Below are 27,322 nucleotides of genomic sequence, written 5' to 3'. Positions count from 1 at the left end.
AGTATGTTCCTTTTATGTAGAAATGTGTAATTAGAGGTGCTCGGTGAATTATGCACCCACTCCCACACAGTTTCCTTTTTTGGACATTTTCCCCATGTTGACGACCTAGGCCTATTTAGCAACTCATTACAACCACTTTCACCATTTCAAATGGTAATTAGTTTTCATGTGTAGCCATTGATTCATGAAAGACAACTGATATACTGGAAAGCCTTGACTAAAAGTTATCTCAGCAATAATGACAGTAACAAAAGGGAACAACAGAGCTTATGTGTGTTAAAGAGCTTAATCCTTTTGTCCAACAAACCTCATTCATCAAGAAGTTTGTTCAGTGACCAGAGCTGTTAAATGACGGCAACCTTCATTCACATTATAATGATTTGGACGGTAGCATCAATCTATCATATATATATGACAATCACATTTCCCTAAAGCTCAAGGTGACATCTTCATATTGATCATTTTATCCGAGAGCCTGAAACCTAAATGTGTCCAGTTTATATTTACATAATACAAATAAATGCAGTTTATCAGCTAATGGTCACATCTCTAATGCGGAACATCACAAGACTGAGTGCGAAGAACACAGTATCTCATTCTGCAGTTTGGGCCACCTCTGAAAAATAGCTCGAAGTCACTCATGTTTCATCAGAGAGGCCAAAGAAGCTCCCGATCACATGTAACAGCTTCAGAGAACGAATGGTTTCCTCTGCATTCACAGCATGGCTAAACATATTGAGAAGAGGCGATGGCATTTATGTCCTGTAAATTTTTATAGTGTCTTTGAAACCTTACAAAAATACCCTTTACAGCAAAATGTGAAATTCTGAGCACTAATGATTTAAATGACTTCCATTAAAAAAGGTAATTATCTACTTTCTTCTGTGCTTTTGAGTAGCCATACTGCCTCAGATAAACCTAAACCACGTGCAGCAACACTAGCAAAAAACCAACAAATGGCAGGACCTGTTTGAATTCTGCAGAAAGGATAGCCACAGGCAAAAGCCAACTTCATGTCAGTTAGAATTGCATCGTTTTGAGAATAGAGCACTATAGGTCAATAACTCTGAGAATGTGTGTTTGTGTTGTGTTGTCTTCCTCCTTCTCATTATCTCGTTCTGTCTGTAATTGTCTTCATCGTAGTTTGATGCACAAACACCTTCAGGCACAACATACATGAAGCTGAGGGAAACAGATATGAAAACAGATTGGACCCTGGTGCAGAGGGCATGAGTTTTGCTTTATTTCATGGCTGACATGATGAGAATGTGCTAAAACCCAGGCCCCCATTTGGACCTTTTGTTTTTCTCCCACTGACCCACATACGCCCTGATTAGAAACTGACCTGGCATTTAGGGGCGTTACCATGACTGGCCTCAAAATAGGGCATTTATACGGCCGTAATTGGTGTCAAACAGATTTTTGCTGCAGGTATAGAGCCTTTTCAACTAGGCCATATTTTCTATGTGGAGTGCAGCTACATTATTATGTGTACCACAAGGCCGGGAAAGCTCTTTTTCTAATGCACATAAAATAAAGAGGCAAACATAACTCATGCAGCTAGGAGATGCCATTAGCATATGTGTTGTTAAAGGACATGCAGCTTCCTGCTCTGGGTTGCTCGTGCATACCTGACTGACAGGGTAGCTCTCAGTTTTGATTTAACACCTGATGCTATTCATTAGGGGATGAGTGAATCTTTAGGGTGTTGTCAAACAGGAAATTTTAAATATGACCCAAAAAGTCAAATGACTGGTTAGAGTGACAATTATAACAGCACTTGAAATAGTGTAAAGCAATTATCAGGCTTTTATGTAATTAACTATAAAGGGTGTCACGCGATATACACCCATCATCCTGATAAACACACTGCACCATCTGGAATGAGGCTCGACAGAAACAGAACAAATGAAGGAGCTAATCTAGCAATGGTATCTACTTTTGTGTAGAGGTGAGGAGTGCAACTGGTTTGAGCAGGCCACTGCTCCTGCGCCAAATCCAAACAGGGTCATGAGACGCCGCAGGCTCAGTGAAACCTTAGCCAAGGTCAGAGAGGAATAACAGCCCTTCTCTCTTTTCTCTTTATCCCTCCTTCCTTTTCTCTCTTTCACTTGTTCACCCGCTCTCAATTTAACACACACACACACACACACATACACCATTTTTCAAACCAGCCCAAAGGCACATACACACTCAGTGACTCTGTAGTACTTGCTCAGCTGACAAGTTCTGACAACTCCTCTGTAAACATTTCTGCCGCTACTCCTTCCACGAGGCCCTAACATTATCTCTGAATGACTGTAACTAAGCGAGCTTCCTACAGCGCCTCAGAGACGGGCTGCTTGTTTTTGAAATTATTCACAAGTGCTTTTGCTGAAATGTTTGCCGAGCCTCCATACAGTACAGTCGCTCCATCATGTAGACTTTAGAATGGGCAGGTACGGGAATTTCTCTACTGCGCATTAGAAATGAGGCACTGGATGATTATTTTCTTCTCCTTCCATCACATTTTACTGCTATATTTTGACTAAATCCAATAACCAGCGCCGATTGAAGCCACCTTAAATTCCCCGTTTCGATTCTGTATACCTGCTTCTTTTATCCACAACCTCTCCTTCAAAATTCCAGCTCGGGTTTGAAGGAAGTGGAAAAAAATAGCAGGTCTTGGAGCATTGCCTGGTGCTTGACTGGCCTTTATTAAGTACAGCAGGGCTCTCTGGAAAACCTCCAGAGGAGGAGAGGGAGGCCACAGCAACAGAAGGACCGGCTCTGCCACCCCTCCACCCCACCCCCTTTGTCTTCTCTTTCTTTCTCCCTACAGCTATGCACCTGTCTCTTCCTCACCGACACTAGCTCTCACTGTCAACATTTGTCTGATTTCACTCTTAAAATCTTTCTTTTCCCCGTTGGTTTCTCATCCTCTTTCGCCTCATCTCTCTCTTCCTCATCTCTCCCAACATCCAATAGCTGAAGTCCAGCCGGGGCTCCCCTGCTTCCAGATGACTCAACAACACTGATTTTGTATCGGGGAAATGCTTTCGCACTGCCTCTTCCACATGTCACTGTACTATAAAATCAAAACCAATCTTATCCATTGGTCTGGGAAATATTGAATGAATCAATGTCTACTGCACAATGTATTCATTTCCTTTGTATGTACTACTGTGAGTACAGCACAAGAAGCACATTGTTTCTTTGTTTAGGAGTTATTAACCAAAGAAGTTGGGAAACACTGTCCATTAGTAAAAAATCCCATAAATGGTCAGTTTCAACCGTGTAGTTGCTTGTCATGTGAGTGACTCAAACTAGGGTCATTAGGGCGGAAATTACAAGCAGAAGTTTGATGCTGTTTTTACACCTGTCCTCTAATTGAATGATGACAGTCCAATTAAAGGGCAGTTGGTTTCGTAACTTTCAGATCTGCCGCACCTGAAAGGTGCAGTAGATTTTCAAGATGGACGACGACGTGGGCTCATCCGTCACATACACTTGTGAAAATCCCATTACAATGTCAAAATGATTTTCATCTAAACGTGAGACCATACAAAACAAACTCATTATAATTAATTTTGAATAATGATATGAACTAAATGCTTAAATACAAATGTAAAATGGCAAAACTTGTAATGGTAGGATGAAGAAAAGTTTTCCAAGGTTGCCCATCTGAGTCCAGCATTCATGCACCACTTTCTGAGGGCTCAGTAATGGAAAAATAAATACTCTGCCAATGAATATTTCCACTGATTGGCACTGGTGCTGAAGTTCAAAGAGTCTGAAGTCTGGCCAGCATGCAGACTCTTCAAATACCTCGCTGCAACTCTCACTCATCCCCCTTATCCTCACCTCTCTGTCCATCTCTCCAACTACTGCACATCTATTAACACAGACACACATAAGGCCCCCATGTAGAAATTTGCATAAATATAAGACTGCTACAGGTCTCATGCGTCCCAGCATACCTTTAAGTGTTGCAGTTATCTTTTTAATAGCTAACAGTGTGGGTGTGGACAGTGAAGTTATGACACAGCTGCCATCATGGAATCTTTAACTGTTACTATTGAGATGACAGCAGCAGCTCACTGTGTGTTGAGGTTGTGGAAAAACCACTGCTTTCAGTTTCCAGCTGAGCAACTTGGTCCAACACATCCTCTCTGTGAGGCTGCAGCGCCTGTGGGCGAAGTTTGGATGAGAGTGGCAATACTGTGAGACCTTCAGTAGTGAGCGATAGAAGTACTCTGTTTACCCATGGGCAATTAGAAAATAAAATAAAAACCTGATTAGCCTTCACACAGCCCCCGCCCCCCACCCTCCCATCCACCGCCTCCTATTTGCTTTTACTGTACGTTGCTACACAAACAGGTGCATGAAACATCAAGTCTATTTCCACAGCTGTTATGCATATTAATGGATTACTAAGAATGAGCTTAAAGCGTGATCTAACATGATCGTAGGCGCCAGGAAGGTGAGTACGAGCATCACCAACACTGTCTCAGAGGCGTGTGGTGGATGGAACAGAATACAAGACACCTTATCAGTGCATTTCCTATGCAGAGGCTGTCTTTTGGTGAAGGAAGGTAGGAGATTGTTGGGTGGCTCAGGCCTTAACAGTGAACTGTATGGCTGTTGATATCACAAAACAAGTGCTAATTTGGGAACACACAAGGCATTGCAACTTTGCATGTATGTAGTGTTAGAGCAGACAAATACACAGACGCTTCTACTGTTCACAATAAACCACTTGTTATCAGTGAACTAAAAACTTCAGCCTTGTTGCTCCTAGTGAATCCTGCTTCAAACTGCACCACTATAATGACTAACTCAATGCACAGATTTCAGTCCTTTTAAAATGGTAGAAAAGGGTCTGAATACTTGTAGACAGATGCCTTGATGCTGGAGCATGACAGCTTACTATCCATTAAAGGGAAGCATATTCTCACAAGGGGGTTGGTACTTTCTATTAGAAAAAGCTTCCTGTCCTGTTGTCCAGAAATATTTGAAGGATCAATGTGGTGAAAAAACATTAACGGCCTGGTTATCGCGATCCACCTGAATTTCGATGTAGTGTAACAAAAAAAGGAGCATCCACTCATCAACCTTCGGCAGTTACTTAAAGTGGTGGTGTCTGATGGTCAGCTTAACTGGGTCACTACAGGTCCCTTGTTGAGTCACTCACATGAAATGTGGCAGCTGTTGTCTTGTGAGAGATGGTCCAAAGTGGTGCAGAACAGCAGTCTCTATTAGTAGTGTCTAGTCTATTTGCCTTATAGCCAGTAAATTCACAGCATTCATATTAATGTTTCTGATTTAGTCAGTTTTAATAGGAAATTTCAATTAATTTTTGTCTGGAATTGATGTTGACCACATAATGTTTTTTTTCTTTTTAATAAATGGCTTTCAAATGACATTTCATTTCACAATTAGTAAATTGTGCTCGCAGGTAGGTTTGGGACAAAGTGCAAGTAGTAATCACTGTGAGCCGGTGGGAATGGGATGAATAAATTAGATCCTGCGCAGGCCTGTAGCTCGCTGCCTACCTGTGCTGAGAAGCAGAAGGACCTTCATGGAGAGGAACTCGTCGTAGGTTAGCTGCAAACGTACAAACTCCTGGCTCACCTGCCTCATGCCCACACACAGGTCATACATGGCTGACTGCTGCATGCGGTCCCTGAAAAAAGAAAAGAGAGATGAAGGAGGGAGGAGAACATGACAACAAAAAAACATTTTAAGCTTCACAAAAAAGTAGTATTTCTTTCAGAATTCTTGTATTAGATTATATCAGTATTAGTTATAATCCTCATCCTCAGTACTCTCTCAATTGATTTTTTTTTTTTTTTATTGTCAAAACTAACTCATAGCTCATTGGCTTCCTCACTCCATTCCTATCATACTAGTTCAGCCCAGTGAAACAATATTTCCACACAGTGCAGAGGAGGATCCTACTGGGCTAAGAGCAGAATACCAAATCCCCCCAGATTGCAGAGTGCTGCGTACAGTATCACAGCACAGATGCACCACTTCTCTAAGACTGTGGCAGACTAAAGACCCCCTATCTAACTCTAGTCACCATAGAAACCCTTTAAAGAAGGATGTATAATTCCCGTATTTATGTTGATAGAAATGACACATACATGAACATCTGTTAACTATACTGAGATCTACATGTTTACTTAACAGGCTTATGCGAATCGATGTGTTGAAAATACACCACTAAGCGCACACGCTGATCGCGCATGCCCGTCATGCCTATCGCTTTCTCACTCCCCTCGTTTTTCACACACATTTTATCAGCAAAATAATCTTGGTTACATCACAGAGTTCACAAAAACAGGAAAGAAACATTAGAAGGGATATATAGTATGAGCCAATCAGGAATGTGCTCTGCAGATGCCACAGATTCAAGGGAAACTCTGGCTTTAGATGCTACTTCTCTCGGCTATAAATCACCATCCCATCGAGACTACAGTAATTAAATGCAAGTGGTGTGGCTTGACTTGAAAGAGGTCAGAGTTTTACCCACAAAATAGTGAAACGGCATCATTACATAGGCTTTGGGGCTGGAGACTTCGCTCTGATAACAACTAGACTAAACATTTTGTAGAGGCGGCCAGAAGGAGCCGATTCAAAATGAGTGCATAATGTTCCCATTAAAGCAAGACAGCATAACGCTTTACAGTATTTACTGTACAGCTGTGTCTGTGAGCCCGACTGAATAACTGATAAACTGTGACAACGCCTGAGCAGACCTGTTTCCCTGCTGAGCTGCACTCTGTATGTGTGCAGTTTCACAAAGTGCAGCATAACATCATTTAATACCTACAACTTTGGGCTGGAGTTTCTAAAGTCTCCACACGTTTTCTCTCTCTCTCCCTCTCTCCCTCTCTCTCTCTCTCTCCCTCTCCTTCTCTCACACTCTCTTCCTGAAATCAATTTTGCTGAATCACTGCCCAAAATGAGCTGCTGGTTTGGGGAGGAAAGAAAAAAAAACTGGCAGCAGTCTCTCTCCTTCCCTCCTTCTCCCTCTCTCCTTCTCATCTCTCTATATCTCTGTCTCGCTCTCTCTCTGGTTTTCTCTCTGTCTTTCTCTCTCAGTGTTGGACTCTCTCTCTTTCTCTGTTTCTATAGTAAAAGATTCAGGAAGGAGCACAGAACTGAGGAAAGTTCAGATTCATCTTTGGCTGTAGGAAGCTGAAAAAATGTATTTGGTCAGAAAAGTATAACTGAAAAAATCACTCAACGTCTGACTGAAATCACAACCAGCCATTCCTTTTCAGTCAAATATCGTGTCAAAAATAATTCTAAAATGAATTATCTTTTTAAAAGTGAAACAGGAAAAAGGTCTTCATAGATACATCAGAAATGCTCTTTTAGCCTTAAGCCTTTGAGTGGGTGGGCCAGTGTATGTTTTTGATTGATGGCTGAGCTGACGGGAACAGTGACACAATGTAAATCATCTTGCACCGGTAACTGCAGTTACAAATCAAGGACAGACAGTGTTACTTACAAATTAAGACTACAAACCTCATAGTATGTGAACTGACTGACATTGACATTTTCTGGTAAAATTTAAGCTGGTTATGGTGCCGCAGGTGAGCAGCTAATTAGCGATCCCGCCTGCAAACTCACTTTATAAGTGCATTTTTCACAGTGGTTTGTTGTCTGTGCCACCGTCAGCCAGTGATAGAGCAGTCCAACAACGCTGTGTGTCTCTGTAACTGTTAAGTTTAAAATATAGATTCAAATGAAAAGTTTTGTTTGGATATATGAAACGTTAGCTCTCTGTGCAGACAGAAAACCAACAGCACACTGACTGGTGTAGGCACAGACAGGGGGTGCTGCTGCTTTGAAACCCAAAAATATAGTCTGTCCTGTCTCTGTGGACAGTGGATCTTACTGTCATTGTTATATATTCCGCATTACATGTCTACCTTTACGCACAGTAGATAAATTCTGCCTGTCCAACATGTGCATTAATTGAATTAGGAGTGAGTGCCCAGAACCTTTAGGGAAATAGCATTGTTTATCTGTTGCAAGCATTCACCACACATAAAAGACTAAATGACAGATTATGCAGGCTTACTTTGTCTTTAATGTAAAATGCACATTTGTCCCTGCAGTATTTACTCTACATCAGTGACACATTTCACTCTAATAGCTGAGTGAGTGGACAGTCTACTCAATAAATGCCATAATGTCCTGGGTCAATAAGCACTAAGTAGCTATGGAAACAAGTGTCCACTGTCCACTCCCCCAAAGACTCAGCAAAGTTATGGACCAATTTTGTCCCTATTTCTGACTGAATTATCAATGACGTATGCAACATACACACTTGCGTACGTTAACATCAAGCAACACACAACACACCTTGGCCCAAAAAGAAAACACAGCAGGGATGGCAGTGACATCCAGGCAACCCTCACAGCATGTGACCAACATCCAGGCCACCCCTAACAACAGCCAGTCTACATCTCCTCTGCTCTGTCAGGCTGAATGCCAGGCCCATCCGTCTCCTGAGATGTGGTGTACAGAAACCGCATCATATACAGCATACAGCAGAATACTGTACAGTAAAACAATTCTCATATTCATTTATTCTATGAATGCTTGTGCAACTCCAGTATTTTCCTCTGTGTTATCAACTTATTTTGAACTGGACTTGCCAAATGACACAAACCATTAAGTCTCGATCCCAAAATTAGGTTTTCTCCAAAAACTGTTAGTCATCTTACAGGAAGAAACACATAATTCTTAATAAACTGTGATCCACTTGGCACTAAATAGATTAGAGGATCAGAGGATCACTGGTGTGGCAAACTAATGCTTTTACCCACTGTACAAAGCTCATAGTGCTAAAACACACACAGACAGAGAGGCTGTAGCTGTGTTGCACAATGGCATTTGTGAGGTTGTTTATTTATTTATTTATTTATTTATTTATTTGGGACAAACTGACCCACTGACATTGACTTACACAAGCTATTAGTTGGAGCTTTTAAACCTGCCCCTGCATGAACCCGCTCCTCTACAGCAGGCTGCCTACAGAGGCTGCTATTCTCCTCGTTGATTAATTCTATAACATTCAATTCATCACCGGCCATGCACTGCAGCTCCAACGAGAACATGCCCACATACACTTCCTCTCCACTTGCTCTCCTGTTCAAACGTATTAACACAGATTAAGTGGGACATTGACTGCCCCTGCTAGGCTTTTGATTGCCTGTGCCTGACGCAACTAAAGAAGCAACAAAAAGTATAAAATTTTTCCTTGTGAAGTGCCAGAAATCAGGGGCAAGATTATGACCTTGTTTTAAGTACACATGCAACGTCATTATGACAGAAACTCTTTCAGTAGTTTTCAGGCATGTTAATGGAGTGCTTAAAATAGTACAGTAGGAAAATCCACTCCTTACTCTCCAAAGTCCACTTGCAAAAGTGATGTTTATGCATAAATTTGCATCTGATGAGCAGCTGAAAATAGCAGAATATACTAAAGATTAATAGACAAAGCCTAACCAATTACTGCATCTACTTATCATCTAAAAAACAAATTATTTGTTCTCACATTTGTAATAGACATGTTTGTGTGTTAGAGATCCCAGAGGACATCAGGCAACAACACATGTATTTTATATGTACCCAAGTGCCATCACAGAAATGCATCTGCTGAAATTTGGGTGTTTCAAAACTACTACTAACAGGTGAGATGGTCGTGGGGTGATCTTCTCTCTTTGTAACATTTTGAAAATAAAATGGTGTAAATAATGTAAATCAAAAAATACTGAATATCTGGCCCCACGCTAAATGTCAGGATCAGAACACTCTAATATCATTAGACCTATGTGCGCAGTATTCTGCAGATATGGAAGTGTATGCCTACTCGTTAAAGATGAGGTCAGGGGCAAAGTAGAGCATCTGTCCATTGGTGTGTTTGTAGGAACGCCAGCTGAGGCAAAAGGAGGACAGACACATCCATGAGTACTGGATCAGGGTGATTTGGTCCTCAATGGGCAGGCCCCGGAAACCTAACACATACAAAAACACACACACACACACATACACACACACACACACACACACACACACACACACACACACACAGCATACACAGATAAGGCTGATGAGAAGAAAGCACTGTGTTTTGATGTAGCTGACTACAGTCGGGCATTTAATGTATTTGGACTTAATAAGCACCAACAATTTATTTAGCAGGGCACGTGCATGTGTGCACATTACATACTGCGTATCTTTGTTACAGTGTATTTTTTGTGCCAATATTTGTTAAGACATGATCACCACTGAGAAATTTTCACCCATTCTTCTTTTTTGCAAATCCCACAAGGCCTCCAGTTATTGGCGTGTTGTCTATGGAGCACCAGAAATAGATTTGAATAGGAAACTTGCCAAACTCTCAATCAAACTCTGGCAAGAAACTCCTTATGCAAAACACAGGCCAAGTGAGGACACACAAGTGACTTATCAAGGCTTAGGGACTATTTCAGTCTATACGCCCGTCAATCTGCCAAAACAAATCATTTAAAAAATGTTTACATATTTGTAGAAAAGGTATGTCAAATACCTGGCTTAACACTGTTTGGCCAGTTAACATTAACTTAGGGGTCTTCTTTTTGTATTGACAGTTTTGGTAAATGTTGCCCTGTGTGTTAGCCCTGCCAGCCTCCAGATGTAAGCTGAATGCAGGCGGTGGCATATCTGAAAGTCGAAGGTACTCACTTTGACCCTTCTGTCTGGCTCCCCTTCTATTTATACGTCCGGATATGGCAAGCAGACACCGTGGAGGTATCAAATATTTGCAATACAGCAAATTAAACAGCCTCAAAGAGCTACCTGTGAGGCATCTTTCAATATGTCTCCCACTGACTGGCATTTTAGGGGAACTTGTTTACCCCTTTTCAAACATTTGTTTTCTTCCCGTGCTGTGGCTTATAGGTAAAAATTAATGAGGCAGACATTAGATCTTCTGTTCAACATGATGTAAATGAGTTCTGTTTGGGAAATCTTAATCTTGATTCTATTTAATGGTAAAATAGGATTCATTGCTAATCTTGTTGAAGCTTTGCAGAATTATTTCCTGACCTAATATTTGAAATTAAAATTTGTGTGCCGGCTGCACTCACAAAACCAGCAAAATGGAGAGATCAGAAGTGAAGATAGCATGTTATCTTTATTAAAACTAGTCAATAATTACATTGTATACATGCCCCTGTTTATTAGACTAATAATTTTACCACTTTCCATTTTCTATGACTCATTCATAAATAAAAAAGACTCAATTTCAAATTTTTTAATAATAAATTCATTATAAATATAACATTATAGATGTAATAGTGAACAGGCTCAATGGTTTAAATATTGCACTGGAAACACACAATTTACAAGATTTACAAGCTGCTTTAATCTAATTCACTTACTGCAGCCTTTTTATTGACTTTTAAAAGCAACAGGAAAAAATGAATGAACTACTAGTACAACTTAAAAGACTGCAACTGTCTCCATTATATCAAAACCTTTAAAAACTCATATACACATATATTTGAGGGCAGTGTTTCAACTCCTTTCCAAATCTGGTTTAAACACACTCATAAAGAGCATTTAGGCCTCAGCCCATCGCTCTAGTGGTCACTAACCTGGAAGTACTTTGGCCCACTTCACCATGCGTACCATCTGCTTTCCGGCCAGGCGGTTGAGACTGGACAGCAGGTGGTCAGTGGTGTCAGGCTGCGTGTTGTCATAGCCAGAGTACACCTCTTCAGGCTCAATCAGCTCCAACACGCTGCAGATGGAGGGCGGCAGAAAAGGTGTGACCACCCCAGGCCCGTGGGGCACCAGGGCACTGGCAGCGCTGGCATTCAGCTCCTTCTCTGAGGACAGGTAACCACCTCCAACGCCACCTGTGGCAGTTTGGCCGTCCTTAGAGCCCTGCAGGTCCTCGCTGACTCCCTTCAGCTTTCCTAACTTTTTGGACTTTCGTGCTGTGGGGAACATAACGGTCCTTATTAACACATTGTTGATGCTGGGATTTCTTACATTCATAGTCTGAGTTTATAATTGCAATGTGTCATATGCTCTAGGGGTATCATTTAAACCCAAATATGGATATACATCTAAAATAATAAGTATTATCTGGCTGCAGAAATTCATGTCTGTTGCAAGTTACAATGTCTACTATTATTGTCTACTGTTATTAAATGTTTAATTTTAAACCAGGAATGACCAGTGTAATTTCTTATTTTGCACGTTAATGTTAAAGGCGTGCTGATCAAATTTCCACAGTATCATTTTTGAGGAAATTTGTTATCACTGTATGTGAAGGAAGATATAGCTTTTGTAAAGTTGTAACTGTTTATGTTAGGATGTGGGTCGGAAACTGTAAAGTGTCTTGAATGAGGTCCAGTAAAACCAGGAGCAGATAATAGTCCAATAATCATGTTTAATTTCCTGTGTATTCTTTAGCCATACACAGATGGAAAACTTTAAAGGATGATAAACAAGCAAATAAATACATAAACTCAGTTGGCAGTTTATTAGGTGCACCTACCTAAAGCTAATGCAACAGTCCTGCAATAAATCCTACTGTCAATAGATTATTGTGTTCAGTTTTAATGAAATAGTTTCTGAGATGTGTTGATTCATCTGTATGATTTTGAAGGATGTAGTTTGTGGTGCTGTTGAACTGCATTGCATTATGCACCCCATTTATGATATAAATAGAGTGGACAAAATAATAGAAACACCTGTCCATATAACACATTACAATTCAACAGCTTCACAAACTGCAGCTTCCAAAAAGACCATTAAGATGACCCAATACCTCTATAAGACAGGTTAAATAATGCCAATGGAGTGTACACGTTAATAAACATCCATACAATTCACACAGGTAAGCCAATCAGCTTGTTCAGGCAATCAACTCAGGTGTGCTGTTCCACTCAAGACCGGTGTGCACGTTGTGACTAATCATGCAACAAGTCCATGGGTTTTTAAAGCTAAATAGTCTGTGCAGTGTCATGCTCTATCAGTGCTGTCGCTTCACGGTTTCATAAAACAAAACAAAACAAAAAAACACTGCCATAATGCTGCTACTGATGAAACATTTCATAATCAAACTGGCCTGCTCACACCACTTCGGAGAGCTACTGTTAGCTGCTCGCTACTACCGGTATTCCTAAAGTGCGTCCGTCTGGAAGTTTGTCTTCATCCACTATTTCTCTACAAGCTGTTCTTCAAGACCGAAGCTGGAGTTTACCTGTCCTGCTTTTCGTGATTTGGGACGGCGGCCTCTCTTCCAAAGGATTTTATCCACACTAAAATGCCGGGAAGTCACTGCTTCGCTTCAAAAAAAGTAAGTTACTGCTAACGCTAACGCTGCTGTTGCTAGCTAAAGTGCTATAAACAAAGTCAGTACAATACGCGACTAATGTTGCTGTTGCCGGTTGGTTTCTTAGTTGTGTTTCAGCTTTGTTTTCAACTTTTGCTTAATTCAGTTATTAGTTTCGCGGCGTGCTGGTCACGGTCGTGCAGGCTGCTAAATTTCTTCTCTCATGGTGTTATGTATCTGTAACTGTGACTCATGTAGGTAGCTAGCAGCTGAATTAGCTATTTTTTTTCTCTGGTTTTTGTTTGAAATGATGGTACTTATATGTTGATTTAAACAGTGGTCATACTGATGTTTTTGTATTTAGCTAGGCACCCGGGTATGTAGTAGATGGTATTGGTGTATACTGGCAGAAGGAATATAAAAATGACTTGCATGGATACTCATTCCCCTTACTTCGTATTTGAAATGTTTGAAATACAAAAATATTTCTGCTCCTTAGAATCGGATATAAACAGTTTAGCTCCCATTCAATGGTTTACACCGCTGCTACTCAGAGACACACTCATTGGCTACCTTATTGGCTTTTATTTGTAACTCAAGGTCATCAGCTGCTTTTCAACATAGCATTTCACTAGACAGATATGTTTTTACTCCAAGTCATGTTTTTGTGGTTTTAATGTGCTTAGGTTAGTAATTATCTGCTGATAAGCTGGTATGTTTATATATGATTGACACTGGGTGCTGGGTCTAGATTTATCCTTTTAAGTTCAGTAGATGGCAATCTCACCCGCAGCGGTTGTAAGTGCATTGTCAGGGAGAAATATACTGTATGTTGGCTGGGGCCTCGTTCACACGAGAAAGATTTGAATAGCTGATGTTGGATTCTGTATCTAATGGGGTTTTCAAAGTTTTTAGCATCACACCCCAGTCTCTGTGTACTTGGTGTGTGATTGGAGGGAGTGCCTGTGATCAGGAAGCAGGCGTTGCTCTTTTCAGTCCTGTTTCTAATAGGTCTGTACCTTCAACTTTTTTTTGGGGGGGGGGGGTAATATTTGGACACCAACTCTGTAGAGTATAGATAGTGTGAATTCACATAATAATGAATTAGTTTAATGTGAAACAGACACAAAGGGCAGCATATTTACGCTGACTTTGTTGTGCGCATTCTTTTGCTCTGGCATGTTGCTGCTAAAAATCTTCTTTAACCTCTCTCTTATAATGCCCCAAACACCACCTCAACAGTGCTGCTCTTCATACAGCATTTCAGAAGACCCACCTTCACCCCAGTATGCACCATATAGGCTTGTTCCACTGTGAGAGAGTGTACAACTGCCACTCCCCAGTCTTCTCTGTACGTGTTTGCAGAGGGTGATGATGTCAAATCAGGAAAAAAAAAAAGTGGTTTGGATTGGTTCCAGGATAAAGTTTTCCCAACATGTTAGATGTAACATTAAAGGCACAGGCATTGAACCAAATGGAAATAAGAGTATCCTCACCTCTCAAATTTTAAAGGCCCTTATTCTGAGCAGTTAATTTTTAGTGCCCATACTCTTAGTGCAATTTATCTGATCGTTGACAATAACCAAACTGCAGTTTGGTTAATGAAACACATTTCATACTGTACTGATAATAGCAGTCCTCTCATGTTTGTGTCTTTGTTGTATTGCCTCATTAGTAGAATATTTTTGTTTTTGTAAAATATTTTATTGGGTTTTTCTCTGTGCATAATAACACGTGTCTAATTTAGTCTCCTGTCATTACAACCTTATTACAGCAGCCATTTAGTTAACCATCGCAAGGATCATGAAGGACTCTAGCCGTAGAGAACTTAAGCTAGTTTGGGAGCTGATGCTGTTTTGGGCCTGTAAAGCTCATTTGCATCTTTTATGTGATATTTAGCTATAAATAAACATGATTTGACATGACAGCAGACAGTTCTAGTGCATTTCCAACTGACAGTTTTCATAATACAGTACTTAAGATTAAGTCACAGAACCTGCCCAAAGTGCTGAAATATCCCTACGCTTTACGTTATTCAATAGTCACTGTTCTTACATCATCACCTCAATGCATATCTGAATTGATAAAATCACTAAAATCTTTAATTACAGAACAACAGTACAAGTCTTGTGATTACTGGGTAATGATTATTCCGAACAACAACTTTAGTCATTTCCATTAATAGTTAGTTTTTTTGACACCAGATCAAGGAACCTTGCGTGGAAATAATAATTATATAAACACATCAGTTGAGTTGGTCTAATGTCATTGGTGCTATTAAGTCTGATTGAATGGCTCTCCAAAGGCAATCATTATTTACTCTTCCCACTGCAATAAGGTACATAAAATTCCAATTTATAAAAATTTCAATTTGGATTATTTTAGAGGAACCCTAATATTTAAAAACGGCATCAATTACATGTGAGTTGACAGCATTATGCTACTGTATGTCCACTATCCTACATGTAGAATTGTTTTATGCATTTTCATTCATGTTTAAATTTACTTTCCTTCGAGAGCATAAAATTGAAAAACATTTGTCATTTTAATCTCTCTAACGGACTGAAAACCTATCAAGTGTGCTTTCTGCCCTGCGTAAGCCACTGCTACCCTGAATTGGAATAAGCCAGTGGCAATAAACAAATATATTTAAAAAGAGAAAAAAAATAAAAAATCACACTTCCCTTCTGAATCCACTACTCTCTACTATAGTGTTGTCTTTCCTCATAATACAATACTGTACCATGTCTGCAGGCTTTGTCAGTTGGCAACATTCAGAGTAGTGTAGATCTACACCTACTGTATGCATATGCATAATGTATATATAAATATATAAATATATTGCGCACACATACACAAAAACATCCTATGACTAGGCATCCCCGGGCCTCATATGACCACAGCCAGACCTACTTTTTCATATCTATCCGTTCTTATAGGCAGAGCGAGGCTGACTCAAATGTCACTTCTGAGACACGTGACAGGTCAAATCTGTAATGAGGGTGTGACTCCTCACCTCCGAGGTTCATCCCGGCCTGGAGACACTTCCGTACGCGACATGCCGGACAGTTTTTCCTTCGGATCTTGTCAATGATACAGTCATTTCTCCCGGCACACAGGTAGTTGTGCTGACCTAGAGAAAGACAAGACACAATGTCAGTTCCATAGTGAACCATACATGCAGCTTGACAAAGAACAGCAGTGATATTTTTAAAGTGATGTGTAGTGATAAAAAAGAAGATAGAAGAGAGTGATTGAGGCTTACATATGCAACAAGAATAATAGCCTTGAACATATTGCAGAAATATAGTTCATTTGATTACATTGCATTGAAAGGCAGTAAATATTTGATTCTGCTGTTGAATCTCTGTTGTAATGTAGGTCAACACAGAAACCCGTGAAATGTCTGGCAATATCAGAGATCTACATTTCATGATTATCACTGTGAAAATTATTGAAATTGTGATTATTCCGCTCTCACATTCTACAACGCATGACTAATGGTGTATTATACAGTATATGGCATGAGGGTATTAGAATTCGCTGGAACCAGGACACTGGCTGCAGCTAGACTATTCCTGACAGTGATGTTAACATGGCGAGAATCCCTCCTGCCTCCTGCCTAGCCCTTAGCTAAACCCAATGATCTCCCATTTCAGAGCGCTTCCTTCCGCTCCACTAGCTCTTCACTGTACAGCTCCTCTCCTCCTCCACTCTTCTCCTTCTCTACGCCTGCATCTCCATCCCTCCTTTTTCCCTTTTTCCACACGTCCGCCAGCCTCAGAGCGCCATACGCCCACACACAGACAGGCTCATGCTCGTGCACACATAGTCATTCACTCTCTCGCTCTCATATACACACACACACACACACAAACACATATGCGTGCACACGCACAAACACACATCAAGAAAGCTGCTCCACTGGACTATTTAAAAAAAAAAAAAAAAAAAAAAAAAAAAAAAAAAAACTGCAAATGTTGTATCTGCTTTCACAAACAAACACACAAGGGATACACACATGGAAATCATGACACAAACCAGATGGAGTGGTATAGTGACCCCAGTGACCCCAGTATATGGATTAGGGTTGATGTTAAAATTATGTGCACATTTCAGACTGTGTATATGGTTGCATGCATGCGCAAGTTTGCATGTTGGTGCATATCAGTCTGTATTTTCCTATATGTTCATCCTGTACTATTTGTTTCTTTAGAAGTATCCAAGCTTTCTGGCATAGACTTTAGTGTTGTTGCAAGGAAGATTGTGTGTTCTGTTTACATGCAGTTAGCTCAAACATGTACATTCTGTGCACTGCCTTTGTTTCATCTACAGTACAGTATTTGTATTTGTGTAGGAATGAGCAGAAGTTGTTTTCTGAGCTAGCAGGAGTAGTGCGCAGTGTGTCTGTCTGGCTGCTGCCAAAAGCCAAGGAACCAAGCTGCAGGAGGAGAGGCAGCAGCTGTAGCCCCACCACTATTTCTGGCTAAATCACATGACCGTTACATAAGCCCATTTTTCTTGCTCTAAAAAACAGTAAACTGCGACACAGGAAATACAACATAGCCATCCCCTTCCCCACCCCCCTCGTGCACACACACACACACACACACACACACACACACGCATATACACACTCTCTCACTTGGATAGGCCGGACCAAATGGCAATTCTAAAAAGTCTGGAGCTTTCCTGTCAACTGTTTTGCTCATTCCCGTGAATCTTGTTAATAATTGTTAGAGTGAAATACACTTTATGAGACAGCTGAAGTCAGTAGTGTGTATGCGCACAACTGTGTGTGTGTATGTATCTGAACGGGAGAGAAGTTGTTTATTTATGCACTGTGTGCATGCACTCAAATACACTCACACAGCATGTTTACCTCTGAATATGTGCATTTGCTTATCAACCTGCACGTGGCAGGCTTACTGATGAATGTTAATTTTGAGTGTTACCTTGGAAAATGTCTTATAAACTTGGAAAAAAAAACAACTTCTTTCATCTCTAATGAAAGTGGTTAATTTATTAACTAATATTTTGACTCATACTTCCTTGTGGTTCTTATCCAAAAATCCATCAGTCCTGTTTTTACTGTAAAAACAGTAAATAATGCCAAATCATATCAAGATATTTTTATAGGATCCTCCATGACAAAGATAAAAATTCCTCAGATTGTATTAAATTGTATTTATTGTACTGTATTAACTTGACATAATTCCAGAAACTCAATTCTGGTACAATGCACACTCTGTCAGCATTCTCCATCACAAGGAAACCCTCAGAGCTCTTTAATGGAGTCCACTCACGTCTACATATAGTTAATGATCTCACAATCTGGCAACAACACGCTGAGTAGTCTATGTTGTCTGTCAGCTCCAGCATACATCAGTTATGAGGAAATTCTTCTGAGAGGGAAATACTCTTTCCTGTGGGGACCCCACTTGAACAAGCGCAGTCTGCCCTGCAGTCCTCCTGCCACCAGCTCAGATACAGTACATCTGCTTTCCAAACAAAACACAGACAGACTTGAGGCCTTTTCTAAAATACTGACTTGAATGTGACATATTTAAATAGCCACTACACAGTTCTCAGACCCCTGATTGTGTAAATAGCCTCTCAGATACAGTAGCTGACCCACATCAATAATACTAGTGTGACTCACAGACTGGCATTTGGCAGAGGAAGCAAATTTCTTAGTTGCAAGCCGGTACTGCAGACAGAAGATGGAATATAACTAAAGGATATGCTGAAATCTCTGTCAGTCTCATGGATTAATGCCATTTAATCATCCACTCGCAAAGCATTTGGTCAATTCTGTGATCGTCATTCATCGGTATTTATGCAACCTAAATTACATAGCCAAAATACCAAACAACCAAAAGACAGGCCTCTTAGAGATGTAATTGTTGTTACCACTGGGCCAGCAATATGCAAATCACTGCCTTGCAATAGCTCTGCTACTCCAGTTCTTTGGACAACACACAAACAGCTGTGTTGGATGGGGCTCTACACAATTAAGTTTCCCTGTCTGGATCATTATAAAGAGAGGCTGCACAAGTTAAAATAGGATGTAAATAGAAGCTGTTATTTTGTTTACTAATGTCTCCTCTTCTATAATAGTGTGCTATATCTCAGACAGTTGTCCAGTGCATTTTATTCTCACAAAGATATTCTCCATCTGCTTTCTGTGTACTATACATAATGCATTTATTCTTTATTTAGGCCTCAATATGATATTTTCAAGTGTCTCATGTACAAAAATAGCCAGTTATTGCAATGTTTATGATAGAAGCAGTTAGACTGTATCTTACAGAACTCTCATCTACAATTCATTATAACTTTATTCCCAGCAGTAGCACAACATCAAATTGTTTGCCAAGATATTCAAATATTAATTTGTACAAATTAAAAACATATGATTGATCTTACAACTAGGAGTCAGAAATGAATTTGATTTTTTTTTTTTTTCAAATCAGAGAGAACAGGCAACCGTTAAAACAGAAATATGCCCCTCCCTACCTCCTTTCTCATCTCTATAGAAACATTACTTGAATGCCTTAAACTCACATTTTGAAGGAAAACAATGTGTTTGGTTTCTTACCTGCTACCACTTTATATAAGATTTTTTGTGTATAGATCAAGTGGACCTGATATGCACATTTAGAGCATACTGGCATCACAGTATAATACCACAACACTCTCCTAGTACTGTATCTGTAACAAACCAATCATCAGTGAAGACACCGATAAAGCCCATCAGATTGGCACAGCTTATTTGGTTGAACACAAAAGGTGTAACCCACTATCTGCACTAGATACTTTTTGCATTGATGTCAAAGAACAAAGGTATCACCAGGGAGAAGGAAGAGATGGAGGTCAGATTATATCCACCGGAGAGCGGTCAGCCCTGCAGGTCAGCCCGGGGCCAGGGGAACTGAGGGCATGGAGGAAGTAGTGTGTGCATATAAATGAGTTATATAATCATGCACGTGCACCAAACATACAGGGTAGGCCTACCTGTTACTGTAATAAGGGGCTTCACAAGCAATAAAAAGCAGTGTATATATTATATTGCTGAAATCATTAGTCCATTAAGTGATTAGTCACTTGACAAGAGTGTTTTTCTATATTCTTTTATTTTACAGGCTAAGAAAACAATTTGCAGATTTTTGTTATATAAAAGTAATCATTAGATGCATTCCTGATATATTGTATGCCCTTGTGTCTATTTTTAAAGCTTTAAGCATGTAAAACACACATACTGTAAGGGTAACTGTATCTAGGTTACATTAGACAGACCCTTCCTCAGGTTGCATTCTCCAACCTAAAGGCCTAATAGCAATGTGGGTCACACATATAGTACTTGCACCAAGCTTTGCAGATTTAATTTCTATCTAATGCAGTACACCTGAATTTCTTCACTACTTACGAAGAAATGTGTGCCCATGCATGTGTCTATAGCAAGCTTGTGCCTGCGATGGTGTTTGTATGTTTTATGCAGTTTTTGATCAAAGAACGTCTGATGTGAGACATGTGTTGAGGAGCTGGGATGAGGACAACACAAGCTAAATGGCTTCTCTCCAGCAGTTGTTACATGAGCCTCTCACACACACATAACCTGAAGCATTCACTCCAGCACTGGAGGGAGGAGGCCTTTATTCCTCCGTCCTGATCTAAGAAAGATGTTATTGGATGCCAGAGTTGCCAGTCAAAGCAGAAGCAGTGCGAGACGTGTCCTCAGATGACCTCTCCCACAGAGGCGGTACTGAAGAACAGGTTTTCAGATTGACACGGGCTCCATGGAAACCACGACCCAGTTACATTGGAGAACACAGTGAGGCCATAACAAGGTTGACTAATGTCTTTGTAAGGCTCTTAGTTCAATACGAGACCAGCAAAAACAGCTAGTGAGCTAAAAGCAGTGCCTAGTATTATTACAAAGAGCAGACATGCCAAGCCACTGATGACATGTGAATAATAAGCTGGCGTTCAACTCTTCAAATGCGCTCCACATGGAGTCGTTTATTGAGTGCAGCTGCCTTGTATCAACAAACTAGTCTTTAGTAGAGTGGATTCAGGAGAGAAGCACATATGAATGCATTCAGCTATTTCCAGTTTCCACATTTCATTAGCGATAACACATTTATGAACTGTTGTTTGTCAGTAGGCATTTTTCTGCAGTGCAGAACAAACATTTATACTGAAGAATTCATTCATTTCAATAGAGCCTATAAATTGACTGCATGTTTGCACCTGACAATTGAGTCAACAGTAGCAATACAATTGCAAAGCTTGTAAGATTCATAAAAGTTATTGCCCCTCTTCTATGTTTGTTTACTATACAAGAACATCTAAAATGTGACAGTAAATAAAATGTGAGTACAATAAGAGCCACAGCCATACTGTGTAAGATAAACTGCATGACTTGTAGTGAATAGGAGAGCAGGTGGATGAATGTTTCTTTTATAAAAAAAAATAAGTGAGTGTGCATATGTACTGTGTTGTGAATGCTTAAAGAATAAATTGAGGACATTTTGAAAAGCTTACAGCCAGAGTAAACTCAGCACTTAATTTGATATTTCTATATATTTCTTGGGACCACGGTGATAAACTTTATAGTGTACAGTTGGCTGTGCCTTCTGGTAGATATGACAAAAATTAAGTGGAATGAATATTCGCCCTCCTGAGGAGGACTATAAGTGCACAGATTTGGAAAGTAAAAGGCTAGTGTGGCCAATAGATATTCCGAACAGATGGTCTACATATAAACCTAAAATGTAGACTTCAAATAATAACTGTGCCAAGCTCCGCGGATGTAAAATAAAGCTACCTAACACAATGACTTGTCTGACTTGAATAAAGGGGAAACGAGACCCTCCACAGTCAGAGGATTTCATGTGATTTGTTGATGACTCCAGAATGCTAACTAGCTCTGTAGTAAAGGGCTGTGAGCCAGTTAGTCGTCTAATGAGCTACAGCCGACCGAAAAGTTGTGTCCCCCGAGGCAGGCGGTGCCAAAAGAAATTAAGCATGGGCTGGATTATTCCCCTTGTACAGATGCCCACTCTCTGCATTCTTCTTTTATATCTCATCATACAGAGTCGAAGTTTTTAACTTTGAGAGAAAAGAGGAGGAGAAGGAGGAGGAAATACTGGTAGAGAGGAGGGGTAATACGTCTCCTCACGTCCTAACTTACACCTCTCCGGCGCTCACTGCTGACACATCACTTTCCATCCCTCTCCCTGTCTCTTGCTCCTCCTCTCTTTATCTCTCTGTCTGCGTCTGACTTTTTCTTTGTCCTTCCTCACCCCCTCCCTCGCTGTATCTGTTTCACTGTCCTCTATCTCTCTTCACTTTGCAAAATCCTTCTCTCACTATTTTCATCCTTTGCCTCCCTACACCTTACCTCTCTCCTTCCACCTCAGCGGCAGCTGTGGAGGGGTCAAGTAAGGTAATGGCTTTGCACATCAGAAGGGCGCATGCTTCACATGCAACCTTTAGGACATCACAACACTGTATAGGTTGCCCGTATTACGCTTTCATAGTTTGTACAGTTGCAGTTGTTTGGCTGTTTGGCAGAGAGATACTCATAAAGAGATATGAAAGTAAAGAGTACTGCATTAGATTTCAAGGGCATTACACAATCAACGAGTCAGTATCAGTATAGTCATAATAATATATATAAGAGACAAATACTTAGTTTAGTAGTCATCTAGAAATCTGGGATTTCCAGAGCCTCACTTGACAAGCAGTCACCCAAAATTCAGATCTTTAGCATCTGTCATGGGCTCTTTGTTGGCCACGCTTCAAGCAAGAACAATGGCATGTTTGATTTGATATCCCCAGACACATAATCTGGTTTCCGGTCTCCAGAATGACAGTGTGTAAATATCATCAAATTAAAGCATGATTTGATTGGAAATGAGTGCAATTCCTCCAATGGTCAGGAAAACACCTAGAGGGCTTAATGGCTGGCTGGCAGGCTTGTTTGCTCGTTTGTTTTTGTTTTTTTTCTCTCCTACTCGGGGTGTGTAAGAGTGTGTTTTGCATTCAAACACTCATCTAAATGAGTTAGGCCAACGCCTCAGGCAACAGGCACAAAATGAAAAGCACATTATGGAGCTGCTGATTTTCCCCAAGCTAAATATAACATAAAGGGCTGCTGTAGGAGAATTACCTACTGAATGTTTTTTTTTTCTCCACGATATGCCACTCTACTATAAATGTAAGGCCCCCTTTTGGTAATTGTAATGATCTTTTGGAAATAACAAATATACAGAAGCTCTACTGAGATTAACCGGTAGTGTGTTGCAAAAAAAATAAAACCAGCATCAACTATTAATTAATAATTCTTCCAAAAATTCAGTGCTGAAAGAACAAGGTGCGTCACTGCTTTCAACCATGCACTTATTTAACTGAGCTTGTCAGTCTTTTTTTCTATCAAGAAAAAAGTGATTATCTGAAAAATATGAAGATTATCGAGAGAAGTTATTATATTTTCACACATTTTCTTAGTGATATGTCCCAGTTGGAAAAGTTGTAAGCTTGTACCACAAATTTAAACTTACTTGGCATAAGGTAGCCCCCACGAACCACTGTTAATAAATTGAGCAGAATGTGTGCCAATAACTCTGAAGGCTGCAGTTGTCAGTTAAGATGATATTGTTTGAAATTATTTGATACTCACTGAACCAATTGTGGGTATTCATTTTGGAATAATGCAATATGAGTTAAAACCTGCTGAATAACAGCATAATACTGGCACAGTGGCTTTCTTCTGCCGAGAATTGCATTTAGGATTAGAGTTTAAACAACTACTGTGTCACTTTTCTCTGAAGAATGAAAATGTTCAGTATGAGAGCAACAAAAGATAATATACGCGAAAGGAGAAAGACATCTTGACCACATTCCCAACACAAAAACACTGCATATAAATAGGGCACAAAGTAATTAAGCAACACATGACAACACATATGCAGGATAAAGAAACATGCTGCAAATACAGAAAACACAAGCAATTACAGAGATACACTAGGTTCAATAAGGTTTCTGGATGACACAAATTGTGACGTCCATGTGATGTCTATATCTAGATGAATATGTTGACCACTCATCATTGATGTTTGAAAATCAACTATTGATATTTATTTTAGTTTTAACACTCAGATTGCATGTTTACGATATTACAGGAGATATGGGCAATGCACCTAGCTTCAGCCTTTTTCTAATTACTAGCTTGTTCGTAATTTTTTTGCGCCACCAAAAATCTTTGATTGTGTTGTGACGTTGTTCCATCTATCAATACAACCTGAAGCATTTCTCTTTCATTGTGTTTTCTGTGTTCACAGTGCATTTCTTTGTGCTGCGTGTGTGTTGTTGATTTATCAGATGTTTTTCATGCATGTGCTTGTTTCTTATTTACTTATTTACAACATTCATGTGTGGTCAAAGTGATGAAGATGTTGTCGTCATTTGCTTGTGATTTCTGAACTTGCGGTGTATTACCGCCTCTCAGCTGCTGTAGAAAAGCTCTAAACAGTGACATCTTGTTTGAACAGGGGTTAATGTCGTACCTTCCACAGCTCTTTTGAAGAAGACTTTGCAGCTTCCACATGTCACGACACCGTAGTGGCATCCTGATGCCTCGTCTCCACATACTAGGCACACTTTGACTGTCGAGGACGGTTGTCTCAGTGGCGAGCTGAAAGGACACACACACACGCAGTTTTAGACCAGGCATAAATCAACAAAGAATTTTCAAAAGTCTACAACAAAGCCAGGGCAGAATGTCCCCATCCTCCCTGTGTTAAAGCCTGATACACATTGTGAAACATTCTTTGATTTTTACGACCCACAGTACAGTAGCAGCACAATGTGGCTAGCCATAAAGATGTCTGCCAACCAAGAGAGGAGGGCTTTGCACTCAACTGATTTATAGCTTCACCAGGCTTACAGAGATGACAATGACAGAATTATAGAGGAGATTATTTAAATTCAATAAGCACAGAGACATAGAGCAGGATGTCAAATTTAAGTAAGATCCAAAACACTTGTCTGCTCTGGCTTGTGGAAGTGTTGAGTGGTGGAATAAAATAATAAACCATGATAGAGCAAACATTTTACTGTAATAGTCTAAACTGTGCAGCCAGTTTGGGGTCAAAGATCAAAGGTGAGAATCAGTGCCGATGGGTGCTGTGCTGTACTGTAAGTACAGCAGCATGTCGTCATTATTTACTCTGATCTACAACCAACAGGCAACAGAGCTGATGACAGTCTGCTGCACTTCTGCCTGATCCAAGGCATTGTTTACTTTGGCATCATTTACTGCTTTCACCACTGACTGATTTCTACAATTATATGACCATTACAGCTCAGGATGTACAGTATGTTCTTACTGATGCAACGCTAAATGAGACAATTAGTTAACAGTTGCAGTTTACCTATTCATGCAAGTGTGGTAATGGGTGTTAAAGGTCAAAAGTAATGGACAATGTCTGTTTATAGTTAATCTGTTATGAATCCAGGTACTAAAGCGAAACACTACCATGTTTGAGGAAGCAAAAAATACTTGAGTGCACTCAAAATAGGGATGGACAATGTTACCTACAATCTATATTATAATTTATCAACTAAACCTTGATAATCATAAATGTAACAATAATAATGCAACTTTTTTTTATAAGCAGTGCCACATGTAGGTGTACATTTAAACGAATATTGCATTGTTTCGGTGGCCATTTTTTAACAGTGTCTACAGCATATTTTTTCTCGTGGCCCCGTGCACAACAAGGCACAGCTCTGCCACTCTGCCGGTGCCCCGGTCGGCTCTCCTGACTGGGATCATAATCTACTGTAGGTAATATACCAACTATATATGAGTACCTCACACAACCCGACGTCAAAAAACCCGATTTGTCCCTGTAATGGAGATGTAAGTCAGAAGATGGGGTTAGAGAAGAAATTAAGGAAATTTAAAAAGCTGAATAGGGTACTAAATACATTTCAGTATGAAAGCTGACATGGTTTCATCATTTTGTAGAACAGCTTTGCTCCGTGGAGGAGAGCACATGACATGTAGCTTAATGGTGTGAATAAAATTGTAATAGGCTCATTATATTAGGGTACGCTACTTATTTCTGCTACTTGTTAATGGAATGACTGAATCAGGTGGCTCTCACATGTAATAAAAAATGATACATGTTTACGTTTACATTTTGAGTTGATTCAAAGTTGCATGCATTTAAGGTAAGGTTTGTACACATCAGATCGAAAAATTCGGACGCACACTATAATATTTCATAAATTTCCCTTCATGCACATAAACACAAACACTCACAAAGAACACAACATGTAGATGGGTACAAAGAGAGAACACCTTGTATCAAAACATTAAAAGTGGCCTCAGCTTCCCCTTCTTTTCTGTGCTAATTACCTCTCTCCCATCTCAATCAATAACATGCAAGGTGATTGTCTGGTTAACATTCTCCTTACATCCTTCATCAAACCAGCTGCCAAGCTCTCTCTCTCTCCCTCTCCCTCTGTCACTGTGCCTCACTCTCTCTCTCACGCACACACATTTCCTCCAGGGGACTTGCTGGAAAGGGGTACAGCAACAGCACACTCAGATACAATCAGGACCACTGATCTAATTCCCTCTTGTCCATCTACACACACATTCAATTTGTTAGGACGCTTAGAGGAGTCTCTGGTGAGGTGTTTGTCTGACTAGATCTTTCTGGCACTGGGCCCCATGGTTTCAGCTAATGCAAGTGTGTGCATGTGTGTATGTGTGCATGTGCAAATCCAGTCCATGTCAAGGTGTGTTTTTCAGCATGTTAATCTACTGAATATTCCACATACATTGGCCTTTTTCACACCATGACAAAGCAGTGTTAACAAGAAAGATGATCCACGGCAAGAAAAACAGCCCAGCAAAGTTTAAGGCCAAGAGCAACACAAGCAGCGTATGAAAGGTTCCTCTAAAATATG

The 27,322-nt window shown here is 40.1% G+C and overlaps 1 protein-coding gene across 2 annotated transcripts in view; it reads right to left on the bottom strand.

The window, feature by feature from the left end:
* nr3c2 (nuclear receptor subfamily 3 group C member 2) overlaps window positions 1-27,322 on the bottom strand; it is a 70,100-nt gene that overhangs the window by 1,942 nt on the left and 40,836 nt on the right. For both annotated transcript variants that reach the window (XM_022738243.1, XM_022738245.1), the window contains exons 3-7: window positions 24,907-25,034; window positions 16,350-16,466; window positions 11,643-11,987; window positions 9,875-10,019; window positions 5,535-5,665 (exon numbers count right to left, since the gene is read on the bottom strand). In XM_022738243.1, coding sequence (XP_022593964.1) covers window positions 5,535-5,665; window positions 9,875-10,019; window positions 11,643-11,987; window positions 16,350-16,466; window positions 24,907-25,034 — 866 coding nt within the window. The remainder of the gene's footprint in view (window positions 1-5,534; window positions 5,666-9,874; window positions 10,020-11,642; window positions 11,988-16,349; window positions 16,467-24,906; window positions 25,035-27,322) is intronic.

Source organism: Seriola dumerili, unplaced genomic scaffold, assembly GCF_002260705.1.
Source record: "Seriola dumerili isolate Sdu_G_001 unplaced genomic scaffold, Sdu_1.0 BDQW01000035.1, whole genome shotgun sequence".
NCBI classification, from domain to species: domain Eukaryota; kingdom Metazoa; phylum Chordata; class Actinopteri; order Carangiformes; family Carangidae; genus Seriola; species Seriola dumerili.
This window is presented reverse-complemented; position numbering and strand designations above follow the sequence as displayed.